This window comes from Vidua chalybeata, chromosome 18 (genome assembly GCF_026979565.1).
Source record: "Vidua chalybeata isolate OUT-0048 chromosome 18, bVidCha1 merged haplotype, whole genome shotgun sequence".
NCBI lineage: Eukaryota > Metazoa > Chordata > Aves > Passeriformes > Viduidae > Vidua > Vidua chalybeata.
The window spans coordinates 11,665,768-11,680,356 of NC_071547.1; the positions used below are offsets into that span (position 1 = coordinate 11,665,768).

At 39.4% G+C, this 14,589-nt stretch overlaps 1 protein-coding gene across 1 annotated transcript in view; it reads right to left on the reverse strand.

Annotated features, from left to right (window-relative positions):
* DGCR2 (DiGeorge syndrome critical region gene 2) overlaps window positions 1–14,589 on the reverse strand; it is a 45,110-nt gene that overhangs the window by 8,865 nt on the left and 21,656 nt on the right. Inside the window, exons 3-7 of the mRNA XM_053959051.1 lie at window positions 8,060–8,185; window positions 6,682–6,892; window positions 5,616–5,692; window positions 3,569–3,745; window positions 2,064–2,267 (exon numbers count right to left, since the gene is read on the reverse strand). Coding sequence (XP_053815026.1) covers window positions 2,064–2,267; window positions 3,569–3,745; window positions 5,616–5,692; window positions 6,682–6,892; window positions 8,060–8,185 — 795 coding nt within the window. The remainder of the gene's footprint in view (window positions 1–2,063; window positions 2,268–3,568; window positions 3,746–5,615; window positions 5,693–6,681; window positions 6,893–8,059; window positions 8,186–14,589) is intronic.

Sequence of the window (14,589 nt, forward strand, 5' to 3'; positions counted from 1 at the left end):
TATAGTAGTGCCCTATAACTGCACCAGTTCAGTCACTAGAAAAGCTTCAGCACATCAGTTCTTTCCAAGTATTTTATTTCTTCTGCTACCTTTTCACAGTTGCAGGTCTGTCTAAACAAGAGCCACAACAGAAAAATTATTTTCTACCACTATATGGAGCAGCAGTAGACAGACTACCTTGGTTTCAAAATCTTCCTTTGCTATTTATCTTTGGCTAAATGAGAAGCATCTTTTAAGTGAGTATAGCTGTGATTGTTCAGCTTACTCCTACCACTGAAAAATTCCCCTACTACCAAGTCCTTGAGTAATATTTGTTACCACTTGTAATCATTGCTCACCTACTCACGCTGCAAGAGCCGATTACCTGCCAACACAACAGCAGGATTTATTTCCCCCAGGTCTCTCCTTGGGTGATTAATTTACTTACTGCTGATTAGTAAACTGTTTTCTTTCCTTTGCAACAAAGCTTAGGGAAGATACATGAAAGAATTGGACAAAGATAAATACATGCTGATTAAAGAAAGTAATTCATTAATTTCTGTCATCTGGAATAGTCATTTATAACCACCCAGAAGGAAAACTGAAATGTTTAATTTAAATTTTTCAGTGTTTATCACTAGCTGAAGTAACGTCATGATGAAAGAAGTTGGATGACTGCTTGATAATTCCTCTCTAAAAAACTAAGTTACTAAAAAATCCACCAGAACACTTCAAGCAAGAGTATAATGAAAGAGTCTCATTTAGCATCAATACAGAAGAGCTTAAGTATGAGAAAGAATGTGGTAAAATACACTCTTCAAATCAGTATTCATGAAATAGTTAAGACCCACAGCAATGAGCAAGGATTAAGGAACATGACATGAGGTTATCCCAGGTCATCTTATCCCGTCTGCTGGATGATGCTTTGCTGACACTGTTCCTGCAGATAAAAAAGTGAAGCCTAAGTCTTAACTCAGCTGATAAGAGTGGGAGGAAGACTCCTGCTTTTTCCTCACTCCTTCACTGCAGACCTGCCACACTAGCTGCAAACATCTGTTAAGCTTAACCCGCAGAACAAATATGACACAACGAGAGACAGTGGACTTTAATGATTAATCTCTCTAGTTAGGACCACTAAGACTGCAAATTTGGAAGCCAATAAGCACCCATTTATTTGTAACAGATTGAAATAGAAGCCTCTGATGGAAGAGTTGGCCTTCTGTGTTTTCCACAGGAGTTCAGAAAAACAGTTTCTTAATGCACTCAGATAAGATTAGGTTATTTTAAAATACAAAACAACCCAGTATCACAGAATGGCTGAGATTAAAGGGAACATCCTGAGATCATATAGTCCAACCCTTGTTCAAACAGCACCAGCTAGAGCAGGCTGTGCAGGACAAAGTCCAATCAGGCACTGAGTATCTGCACAGAAGGCATTTCCACAATCTCCTCCAGTATCTGGCCACTCTCACAGTAAACTCCAAGGAAGCTACGTTTCTTTTCTGTACAGAAAAATAACCTCCCCAAAATCTGCACCCCAAAACAGTGACTGCCAAACAGTTCAAAGTCAACTTCATTGACTTCATCGATCCAAAACAAAAACCTGCACTGATATGCCAAATCCAATAACCAAGGCTGTACATCCTCACTAGTACTGAAACTATGTAATTTTAAAACTCTGCTTCCCATGTGATCCCTGCATGAAAATTTCCACACACATAAATATGCTCATGACCAGAAAAATATGCTTAATTAGTACTCAAGAGAAAAGTGTTTTGTTTTCATGACAACTTAACGTGACAAAGGAAATGTACCAGATGCTCTACTAAAAACCCACAGTATTGTCCCTCTCCAAACTGAACTACTGCTTCTCCTTTCTAAGTAGCATCATGGATAATTCATTTTTACCAGCCACAGCCTGAAGTGTTTCCCATGATTTGAGACCCTTCCCCATGGGGTGGTTGTACCCAGCAATGTAGAGGCACTGCAAGGATGTGTTGTTTCAAACAAAGCTATGCCCAAAGATACCCAAGCTGAGCACTCAACTAATTTTGACTGACAAAACTGTAGCAATAGAGTCTTACCTGGGTCTAAGCAGGTAAATTTGCAGCACTCCTTAGGGTCCTTGAGGTACTGCTGACACCCCTGGGGCCGCTCACACAGGGCAGCCACACACATCTCAGGCTCACCGTTGTGACACGTGCAGCTCAAACAGGGATCATTCCCTTTGGGAGTGAAATAGTAGCCTTCATCGACAATGTTGTCTTTGATATCAACACAAGTCTGGCCTAGAACAGAAAGGCACGTCAATATCCATGGAATTCAGCTTCATTTGTTGTGTTAAGTGATTTGTAAACATAAACAGACCACCAGTTAAAATCCAGGTCTTCACATTAAAGAACTTTGAAAAGGGATCTCCAGGGAGTGGAAAGGGTAATGGATGGTCTCCAGGGACACAGACACGATTTTCAGCCCATTGAAAAGGTGAGTTTTAGGTATTTAATGGAACTGACACACTTCCAAGCATCCTCTCCAAGAGAGAGGAAAGCAAGTGGTCTGAGAAGCTTAACGTTCACTGCCAAAGCCTGCTGCAGCTCCCTTCCTCTTTCCTGGTATTAGGAAAAACTGGATCTTTTCTAGACCAAATTTGAAGGCATTTGAACAGGCCAGGACTTAAAAAGGGAGCCAGGCAATAGTACTTCCACTGTCCTAGCAGCATCCTGATCCCTGCCCAGCAGGGGAAGCTTAGCTGCCTTTTGCCCACTGACCTAAAAGCAAGTGCCAAAACCAGAGAGAGAAAACAGTGCTGGGAGCTGGCAGCTGGAATGACTGCTCAGGGAGGATGGCCTGTCCCCTCCACCCCATGCACAGGTCAGCTGCTGGGGTCCACACGAAGGTAAGACTGGAAGAAACCTGAGCAGGTCTCCAGCTCAATCTCTGATCAAAGCAGGGTCAGCCATGACATCCCAATGGGTTGTTCAGGGTTTTATCTAATCTGGTCATAAAAACCTCTGAGGACAGAGGCTGCACAACTTCCCTGGCAGTCAGTTGCACCATGTAGATCAGGTAATATTTAAGATTACCTGATTATACTGCAAATACCTCTGTTGGTATCAAGGCTTTTGGAATACAGCAATGCAAGACACAGAACAAAAGCCTTTTTTTCACTTTAAGTCAGTGAGTTCCACTTGTCTTTCCCTTCTAGGTCTAATAATTAGCTACAAAGAATTTAGTAGCATTTGCTATAATCTAAAATAAGTGTTTCCTCATTTTAATGTGAAATTAATAACTTAAGAGCAATGTTTACTAATAAGGTATTAAAAAAAACCAAAACAACTTTTTTTTGCCCAAGTTTGTTTTGGAGCTGATACTGCTGCCTAATGATTTTTTAGTACAACTCTGTACTGTGTGACAGCCACACATTATGATGCTCTTATTTATTAAAATCAAGCAGAAATATAACTCCACCCTTTTTTTTTCCTAATTCACTGGGCAAAAATTAGAAAGGGTAATGAAACAATTTCCAGGTACTTATTATATGCATATTTAAACACACAGTACAGTTAACACTGAACTGAACACAACTTACTCCTTTTGCAGAGGAATGAAGATTTCTCATAGCAGTTTTCAGCATACCAGCTGTGTAAACCGTGGTGCCGGAGGGTAGGAAGAAGGAAACACTGGAGCTGGGCACAAAGAACGTTTTCCTTTTCAGTCATAGCCGAACGAAAGATAGGGTCAGGGGGTAAAAACACTTCTGAAGAGCCTGGAACAAGATACATTGGCATTAGCAGCCTGTGGGCATGTAAAGCTTTAGAGAGGCTCTGTAACATCACTCATTTCATGCACACCAACTCCAATACAAAGAGTCCTCCAGCACCAGCTCCCATTAGCAATGCTGCTCTGGGGGAAGACAAACAGCTGGGAGGGAAGGGGTGACTCACACAGAAAAGAGGCTGCTGTTTTCAAAGTACTGGGTAATTCTGTCACTCTGAACCAGAAGTGATACTCCAACATCTCCACAAGTGCTGCTTCAGAGAGCCCCATGGGGTTTGCCTGACAATAGTTATACACCTCCTCAAACCATGCTGAGTTTGGTCACAGTTGCTACCAGTGGAGCAAGAACCCACACAGCAATCTTGTGCCTGGCACTCCATGCACCCACCAGGATGTGCATCCACCCGTGCAGCCCTCGCAGAGCTGTTCCATGTTTGGGGGAATGCACTACAGCATCCACAGTTTGGTCCTTTCAACTCATGAAACAACATCCTGATGGGCTCCAAACAGTGCAAGAGGTGTTGAGGGCATTTTCTGGAGGGCTTATGTTCCACATGTCACAACAATAAATTAAAATTTTCAAGCTTTAGAACCCTAAATGACTTTTCAAACAGGTATTAGAAATTAAGAGTCTGCATCAATACAAGCCTAAGAAAAGTTTTTCACAAACTACTAAATGTTACTATGTAACCTTTACTTCGTGGAAGTATCTCTATTAAATATAAAGCTTGAAAACAGAAGATTATATGTTATTGAGGAGGTTTAAATTCATATCATGCATCAAATTAAATAAAACAAATTAAATTAAATTAAATTTATTTTCCGTAATTCATGCCGCCCTGTTGTGACCTGTCAGCAGATGGCGGTGCAGTCAGCTTTCCAAAGAGCAAGGAAAGGTCCTCTTAAGGAGAATCTTTGTATTCATGTGTCAAAGGAAGTATTTTTCAAGACCCAACTGTTTAAAAATTCTGATCATAATTATGTGTCTGTACCTAAAGGAAAGTTTTCCTTCCAGATTATCCATAGATACTGAAAACTATGCTTGAGAAAAAACCTATCCAGGTTAGTTTTCAAATGCTACACTGGAATTCACAGTGCTGATGCTTAAAAAACACCTTTGTTAAAAATTTTCCATTACCTAAACCAGTACAGGAATTAAACAGGCAACTGTACACATAACAGTTCATATTATGACTTTAATCTCTCGACTGAATTAGGTAATAATAAAAAGTGTAGAAACATAGCTTTGCATTTTCAGCAGAGGGAGCTACTTGTTTTGTAATTGAAAGGGTTTAGCCAGTGACACCCATCAAATTGATGTTCAGTTTTTCACATAAAATGAGATATATTTCTGGGATTACACAAATTCTGATATGGTTAAAGTAAACTACCTGAAATACATTAAAAAGAAAAAAATATGTGTAAATTCTGCAAAATTCATGTGTGTTGTTTTAGTATACAAAGTTCTACCAATTTTAAAAAAGCTAAAACCTCCAAACATGCTACACTACTCTGCAAATATTAGAACCAGGAATCAGCAGTTCATCTAAACATTCACCACGAAGAATGAGAAATTACAGAGTCATTTCCCTTCACTTATTTAATCAAGGTGAAAGCCCAAATAAACTGACACATGTTATTTCCATGCCAGCATTAAAACCCGTAAAACTTTTTAAACTTTAAAATAAGATGTGTGTTGAGTATTAAACTCTTCCACTTCTACCCTGTGAAGCAAAGCAGTTCACCTATACAATTTCAACACTACCAGTGCAAGAAGTCATGTTGTTCTTGCAAATCATATTCATGCTTTAATACAGTTTTCATGGGCACTGAACTAAGCAGCAATTTGAGAAACCCACCTTTATAAGCTACTTCCCAGTGACCTTCCAGAGAGTGATTTCGGTTGGTGATCACATACTGATATCCCACCCAGAACCTGCAAAACAAATTAAGTTACATTCTAAAGATACAGGCCAAAAACACAGTAACAAATTAAATTACACAGAACCTTCTAATGTCTTCATATGTAAAAGCTAATTTTCAAAATATTCTGATGACTTTTTTCCTTATCTTTCCGGCCCATACGCTGTCAATGTAGAGAGACTACAGCTGAGGAACAGAGGAAAATACTTGATAAAACACTTAGTAGTTTTCTAGGTTTACAAAGTATAACTGACTGTGTCCTTTATTTCTACTCATAAGCAGCACCTTATTCTGTTGTCATGGCAGCACTTCAGTATCTCAAACCCAAAAATCACACAGCAGCATCCAAAAGTCAAGTATTTCTGGACATAAACAACTTAGGTCAGACTGTTCTGGATCAAACCATTTAACTCTCCAGAGACAGAAACACACCATTACTGAGCCACTCCTGGTGATCTGTCACAGCAGCCCAGGAGTGACAAAACACCCATACACAGAAAAATAAGGAATTGTCTGTTGTGAACTAACAGAATGAAATATCTAAAACCACCCAAACACAGTTGCTGCAACTCAAAATGCCTTTTTACTTCATTCCTATCTCCAAGTTGCTCTCTGTTAGAGCTACAGGTACTTCATGGAAATCAAAATCTTGTTGAAAAATTTAAATAATTATTTCTATACAAGGCAGTGCAGCAGCAGTCATTGTTAAATCCACCTTCCCTGATGCAGCTCAAGAATACCTGTACCTTGCTAAGACAACTTGAAGATAAGAACACTCTGCTGATAAAAAGACTGTTGAATTGAATTATCTGTTGATATCAATTAAAACATAAACTGCAGATGGGGCACTGCCAAACAGCCAGCCAGCACGTCCATACTGGCTTATTCACCTGATGTAAATTTTACCATTAGATTTTCTACACAAACTGAACCAGCAGCATTTTTACCACACAGAAACCATTCTCTGTAACATGAGACCTTTGTCCTTTTCTTCCTACTCACCCACGCTGGCCCATCCTTAAAAATGTTTTTTCTTCCAAGTCCCAATCCTGTGCCAGGATGAACCTCAGCTCTTGGTCTGCAGTGAAGGTGGCGAGGGATCCGTTCACGCGCTGACATGTCTGCACAGCGTCCCAGTAGTTCTCCCCATTTAAATACACCCTGTAACAGCTGGCTGTGCCCTCATAGTGGTGCCATCCTGTTGGGCACTTTCCTAGGAAACATGAAGAATGGAAGGGAAACCATTCCCCCCAAATTAGGATCTTTAAGATAATGCATCCTAATCAATTCTCACTGGGACACATACACACAACAGTGTGTACACTTCACCTCTGCAGGAGGAGGTGCACACATTACAGATCCCTGAAGAGTTACTCTACTACTCTAGTTTCTGATAAATGTTGGGGTTTTTTAATGTTTTTTAAAAAAATAAGGTCCTAGTAAAGTCCCATCACATTGTCACAGCCTTTAAAATCTTTAATTAAGACTGACCATCAACTGTGGAAGACATTTCCCTGCACATCTTTATAAAACCACTAAATTTGATCAATCCAAGCAAAAACAAGCAGCACAAAAATCCCACAGGTGGACAATTTAATGACTGTGTCTTTCTATTAGGTGATTAGCAATACATTTAACTTGCTGTAAAGTTTACAGCCTACTCTTACAGTCTCAATAGTATTCATATAATCCTGCCCTCAGAGTGAATCGTTGAAGACAACAGAACTTCTGGGGAAATTCTTGGTTGCTTTGGAAAAACCACCAGTGTAAGGCAGGTCTTTAGGAAGTAAGAAGGTGATGGTGTGAACCGCTGTCTCTGCTTTCTCTCAATTAACTAAGGGAACCTGAAACAAAAGACTTGAGACATTTCTGGACGAAATAGGCCCATGGGCTATTCTTGGAGGTGATGGGTAACTAACAGAGAGAATCACAGGACAGAAGGATGGCATTTAAACCTGCATCTGCACTATTAATTTTGCATTGCCTAAGAAACTTAAAATTCAGAAACTGTTTTCTGTTCATTGCAATTCACAGTTCTGTTCTCAAGCCTCTTTCTTCTGTTTTGTTTCTTCTGTGGTTTTTATCCTTTTTTATTCTGTTACAACTCTGCAATGAGCTGTTATAGAATATTGCAACTCTGGTTTCACAAAAAGAGTATTATTAGTGTCATAGCATTCTTTGCATGTATACTGGTTTGCTATATAAACCATGCAAAACATATATAAAAGAAATGCACAAACACCTGAAATAACATTGCATGTCAAAGTTTGGTCAAAAAGCTGTGACAGAGAAAACACTTTTACTTTTTAATTTAAAAATAGCCTATATTTATAAATTAATTAGCAGAAAGATGGCCCAGATTTCCCAGTCTGCAACTTACTGCTGAAGCGGACAGGCTGTGCCACGTTGAGGGTGTGGAAGCGGGTGGTCTCTCCTCCTCTCCCTCGATTGTGCCTCGAGTCCACATTCTCCTTCCCATAGTAAGTTCGCTGGTCCCCTGTCAAGCCTGGGGACCAGGAGGAATAGTTAGTACTGGTGAAGGATGCAAGCAAAGGCAGATTTTGTTTCATTACACTTTCTCTAGGGTTTAATTCAAGACATATGTGATACATGACTCAGGTAAGCAGAGATGGCAGGTCCCTGCAGTAACAGCTTGGCCATTTTACTCAGTAGGTAACTGAAATACCTTCAATTGAAAAGAACCAACAAGCCATTACATGAGTCGTGCAGTGTAAACTAAATATTTTGGCAGATTCTCACCAGCCTGCAATTGTACACAGGACTTGCTGCTCATCATTTCAACTGCTGCAGCAAATGCATCATCCCCAGTGCATTGTATCTGTTCCTGTTTACAGAACTACCCACTCCTCAGCTGCTTTGTTCCTCAGCTGTGTGCTCAAGGACATAAGAAAACTCCTCCAATACATTTTCTAACACATGCTCTGCAATGTAGGATGTAATTAAAACCAGGAAAGGAGACTGATCTTCAGCCAGAAGAACGAGGTTTTTTTATTCACTCTCAAGCTTCTAAAGGAAAAGTTAGGTGATGACTTCTGAAATAAACCCACACACCCCCTCATTTCAGTGTCAGGGTTAACAGTTGTACATGACCACTAGATTCAGTAACTTAGGAAGAACATGGTGTAAGATGTTATTCAAGAAAGGGGGCTGGAGGGCTCCATGTGCCTACCAGGTGTAAGTAAGGAACACCCAGTTCAGGTGGAGGAAGGGTGGGCCATAGCCAGCACAACTAGCAGGTTCCTAAGCAGGAAGGCTGGCATGGTGGTGGGGAGAAACCTCAGAGAAAGATGGAGGTGGGCACCAAGAACGATTAATGTGGAAACAAGAGATTAACCTTAAAAAGAGAAAAATTAAAACCCCAAGAACATAAGCATTATAAATATCTGCTTGTATGTTACTTCATACTACTAGATGTTATTGAAGGTAATAGGGTTTAACCAGCACAGAGCTATGTAGACATTCATTTCTATATTAAAAAAATCTGCTTATTTTCCTTTAAAGCTGATTAGCTCCATTTAGCCTCGCTAAACCAAACAAACAAAGTCATGATCCCAAATAAAGAGAAGCTACAGTCTTCTGTAACAGGTTTAACTAAGTCTGTTTGAAATACATATGAAGCCACGTCAATAAAACTTTCTCTTTTCCGACTGTCTTTGGAAAGCAAGAGGTCCACCGCGATTTCATGGTAGGCTGCAGGCTGTTCAGTGCATTACCTGGGGGAAAGACCTCCACAAGACCCAACATCAAAGAGTGCACTCCTTGGAACAAATGTAGGCACTGATGAGCAAAACAAATCCCTAGCTAGAGCCCAGGAACAGCAGAGTCGCTTTGCATTCATCTGTCTCTAGCATACTGAGTTTGCCCTGGGTTAATGGGATAAGCAAGGGCTATTTAATTATCATGTTATCCTAGGAATTACATGTCTACAGAGATCACCAATTAAGGAATGGCTGTGCATAATATACTCCCATGGCCTTACAGGAATAAAGCAGAAATTCTGGTATTCAGTATTAGAATACACTATCTATCACAGGCAAGAAGTCAGTGCCAAGAAACTCAGACAGCATACGTTTCAAAGGATGCAAAACGGCAAAATTATTTGACAGTGAAGATTACTGATTTTTTATTACTTTCAAGGCTAATCTGTTTTTACTTTTAGAATCTGTTTTTAATCCTAATGGTTCAGTAGCACTATTTACACTATGATTTTCAGAGTGATACTGAGACACTGAAAAAGCAAATCAATTATAGCAAGACTTTAAAAATAACACTAACTAATGTAGAATGCTTTATCAAATTCTACTGAGCTCAGCATGGGGAGCTCTATTTTCCCATGGCATTAAATGGTAATAGCTAAACCCAAAAAACCAGTTAGAACCAAACACATGAAGAATCAGTTCCCTCTCAGAAGTGAGAGCAGATGCAGCACCATATGGCTGACCCTCTGCAGCTAAACAGAACGCCCACGAGGACTTAACAATTTATCTCCCCCAGGAATAAAACAAAAGTTCACAGGTTTTAACATGCAAGGTTAAGGAAGGGCTACACATGCTAACATCCTAAATTACCAGGATTTATGCCAGATGCTTTGAAAAATAGCTACACAGATCCCACACAAAGAGAGTTCCATCAGTCTGCACCCAGGAAGCTGAACTCATTCCTTCCTCAGCATCTGCCCTTGTCAGCACATTCACTGCTGAAACCAGGACTGAAGTGGCACAAAGCAGCTACCACAAGTCACTTCTTCAAGCCCAACACTGTCAGCTGCTTAATAAACTGGTGCTCTTCAAATATTAAATTGCTTCTCTTTGACCTGAATATCTGTCTCACAAGAAAAGACATGAAGACAACTTTTTCCAGGGCAATAAAGAGATGCTAACAAGCCTCTAAGTCACTTGACTGCCATGAAAAGCTGTTGCAGATTCTGGTGGCAAAGGTGTAATTGGACTGGATTTCTATTCCACTTTTGCAATTCTCTACAGAAGAATTTTACATGCTGTTCCTAGTTCCTTTTTACAAATAATTTTATCTTTAAAAATAAATTAGAGTGCCATGGACTCATCTTTAGATAACAACTTAACTCAGAAGATCAGAACCTAACCCTATTTGAGTTTTTCAAAAAGGAAAAACCATCATTTTTACTGCCTACATGCAGTAGGATACTTCATATCCTGAAAGTGATGAAATTTTGGAAGATCAGTTATTTTCCAAGATCTTTATTCTTCTAAATACTACAACCACAGGCAATAACAGCAACAGTGGTATTTTTACTAGCCAAGAGAGACATAGATCTGTTTCTTTGACTTTATATAATTACTCCAGAAATGTCATTTGCGGGCTAGTTGGTGCAGAAAATGAGAAAACGGGTTCAAGGAAAAACTCATGGGGCACTATTTTTTTTCACCCTTTGAATATTAGAGTAGTGAACACAAGCATCCTTCAATGTGTTTCCCAATGGATTAAGCCATGATTAGTATTCACCCAGCTCCTTCCAATTTACAGTTGCTATCTAATTCGCTCCAGCACAATTATAGTCTGAGTATAGGGCTATCCATCAAGAGAAAGTTGTCTAACTGTGGTGTTTCTGTGGCTATTTTCAGTTGTTTAAAACTTGAAGCTACCAATTCAGAATGGAAGTCTGCCATGCTGATTGGTCCTTCTGCCTTTTAGAAAAACTGCGTCACAGATGTCAAGTCACTCAAGCAAAACCCTTCATAAGGATGGATGTACTATGTCAAATGATGTCAAAATTAAACTGCCTGTGAAGCAACCAGGTCTTGCCATATCTTATTAGTTCCAAGATTTGAGTTGCTCCTGTTTAAACACACAGATTCTCAAAACTTACATAAAAGCTGCCTTGTCCCCGAAGCTTCAAATTTTGTCCAGTATATTACCTACTGAAAGCTTAGAAAGCTTCTAATTCCATCTGGTAATTTGAGAGGAGAGGGAACTTCAAGATTAAGTCCAGTTTTGTGCCTCAGTATTTGGAAATATAGTTCAGAAGCTCCTAGAGAGGAGTGATTCTTCTCAGATCAAGCAGCTCCGTGCTGTGTGTTATCAACTGTATTGTGCAAGGACATCAATGCCAAGCAAGAACAGCATCCTGCTGTGCTGAGTGCTATTCAAGGTAATGGACTGGCAGAAAACAGCTTATAATTTAAACACCAAGAGGTAGGGTAAAAGAAAAATAGGAGTTCAGCAAGGGCTCAGGAAAGGTGTGGAAATGCTCAGAGGTTTCTGTCATTAATACCTAGCTTGTAAAAAGGAGATGTACTAAAAAGTGCACAAATGTCAAGAGTCACTTCAACCATACAAAACATCCTTGGTGAAATAAAACACAAAGCTGTTTTTCATCACTTCAAAACAGGTTGCTACAGCTGCTGCTTCATCAGAAGGGAAAGATGTAAAACTGATATGGATAGGATTTATGAAGGGCACTCGAATTTAAGACATCCATTTTCATTCATAGGCAACAGAAAAAAAACATCAAACCTGCAGTTTGGGAGGAAAACACAGCCAGAGCTATACTAAACCCTGCTCTGCTTGGCCTCCTGAAAATGAGTTACACCAGAAGGCCTGCAAAGAAGGCAGGATATCTGCAGAAGCTGATCTGATATTCTGGTAGAAGCAAAGCTGAAAATCCAATAAGCAGTAAAAAGTAAACTGCAGATCCCTTCCCTCTTATGGGTTTAAATACAGAACTTTTATAAAGGTGAAAAAGTTATCTTTCTACTTTGATTGCTTGTGTAGAAACATGAGAAAGTGATTAGAAAGAATAAATTCCCATTTCTAAAAGTCCTTGTTTAAGATATTAATGTCTGTTTCTACTATTTCATAAAATACACCACTTTGGGATAAACTATTTTAAGATCAATTATTGTTGACATGGAAGAGTCCACAAAATTTTTGAAGCTCCACTGCTTAAGCAGAAGAGGGTCACAGGCACATGCTACATAATAAACCCTCCCAGCAATTTTTAGTATTGCTCACAAGCGTAGGCAGACACTGGTTTTAGTCTGTCAGAGAGATTAATTGAGAGTAATCACTGCTGCAGATTCCACTGACACATGGGTGCCTAGTGGGAAGGGCAGGGGGAACAGTACTTTGCACATGGAAAATTTGGGACTGAAAGGAATTCAATGTTTTAGAAGAAAATGGTCATTGTGATAAGAGACAGTAAGAATAAAAACAGCTATAATGACAATCTTCAGAGAAATATAGCAAAAAATAGGCATCTCACACACTTATTCAATTTGTCAATGAATTAAATGTCTTAATTGTCTTCTGAAAAAAATGCCATAAGAAATTCAAGCAAAAAGTCTTACAATTTGGAATGTTCCTTGCATTTCAACCAATACATGATTACCAAACTAATTTATTAATTATGGATCCTCTTCTTTTAATAGGACCTTTGTTACTAACACAAATGAAATTAGGCCTAAAAAAGGTGAACCAACAGTGGCAAACAACTTACAACGGCTTTGTAATAAACCTTTCAAAACAGAAACACCAACATGACTAAGGAGTCATTGAAACACACTTTTAATACCACCACAAAACCCTAATTCACTGCCATTGATCTGTTCCAAGTTGCTCATGTTGGAGTGTACCATTAGTGGCTCAAAGGCTCAAGATTAACAAGCTTCTCAACCAGATTCAGGGCCCTTTCTTGCATGCTTTCTTTTCATGCTTCAGAGAGTTTTCATGCCTTTTAATTTAAAGATGTTATAATTCTCCAAGTTTCACAAGTCCAGGTGGCTTCACTAACTAGCTCTTTTAGTCTTCAGACTGACTTTATTGAAGGGAAGAACTTTTTAATTAAAGTATTTACATTTAGCTGAATCATCACACAATTGCTCATCTAATCCAAAGGTATTTTCTAAATTTAAAGCTGCATCATTTCTTGTTAATTCAGTGGCCAAAGAAGAAAGTTGCCACTCCTGAGTATGACTATGTTACTATTATTAGTAGCATTAGCTCCCCGATCAATATCCCCAGACAGTCTCTCCTGTGACTTTGTCACATCTGTACTGCTTTCCTCAACACAAGCACACTGTGCTCTTCCAAACTGATTCTGCCCTCAGGTTTACTTTCATTGATGCTACTCCTCTTTATGCTCCAGCACAGCTTTCCCATACACACCAACCTCTTCTTATTCTTGACAGCTCTGAATAACACCTGCCCTTCAACACCCACTGCAGGTCACGATGCAATCCCACCAAGTTTATTGTTAGAGGTATAATAGTTTTTACATCCTACACGAGTAGTTCTTGTTCCTCTGGTTTGTTGGCTGCACTCCTCACATTACTGTGTAAATGTCTCAGTTCTTTCACAAACACCACACCTGCTTTCTGGCTGTTTTACTGAGCACAGCCTTTTCACCAATTACTTATCTAATTATTCCTCTCATCAAGTGGAATACTTTCCTCTCTCTGCTGTCCAGAATTTTCCCCTCTGGTATTTACAGACATTATTCTTCTCTTCCTGCACACAGACACGGTGGTGAATGAATCAAGTCTCTCCCACATTTCATTTCTTTAACCTTAAAGTTCTTCTTATCATGTCAGGCTAGACAGTCCAGTGAGACCTACACCCCAAACACAAGACCAGAACCTACGTATTGAGAAATGTTACTCCCATAAAATCCTCCTCCTATGCATATACCAAACATTCTTTGGAACTCCAGTCCTTAGTCAACACCATCCTGGTGCATACTCCAAGCAATTACTTAAGTTGCTGACTAATACATCAGAAACAGGAGAAGATAAAAATAGTTTTCTATTAATGTGGAAGTTCAAACGTTCTCACAAGCAAAGTCTTCAGTGCTTTTTGAGTAAATCCAAACACTAACATGACTCTGCCCTCCCCTAGCCACTGAATTCCATCATA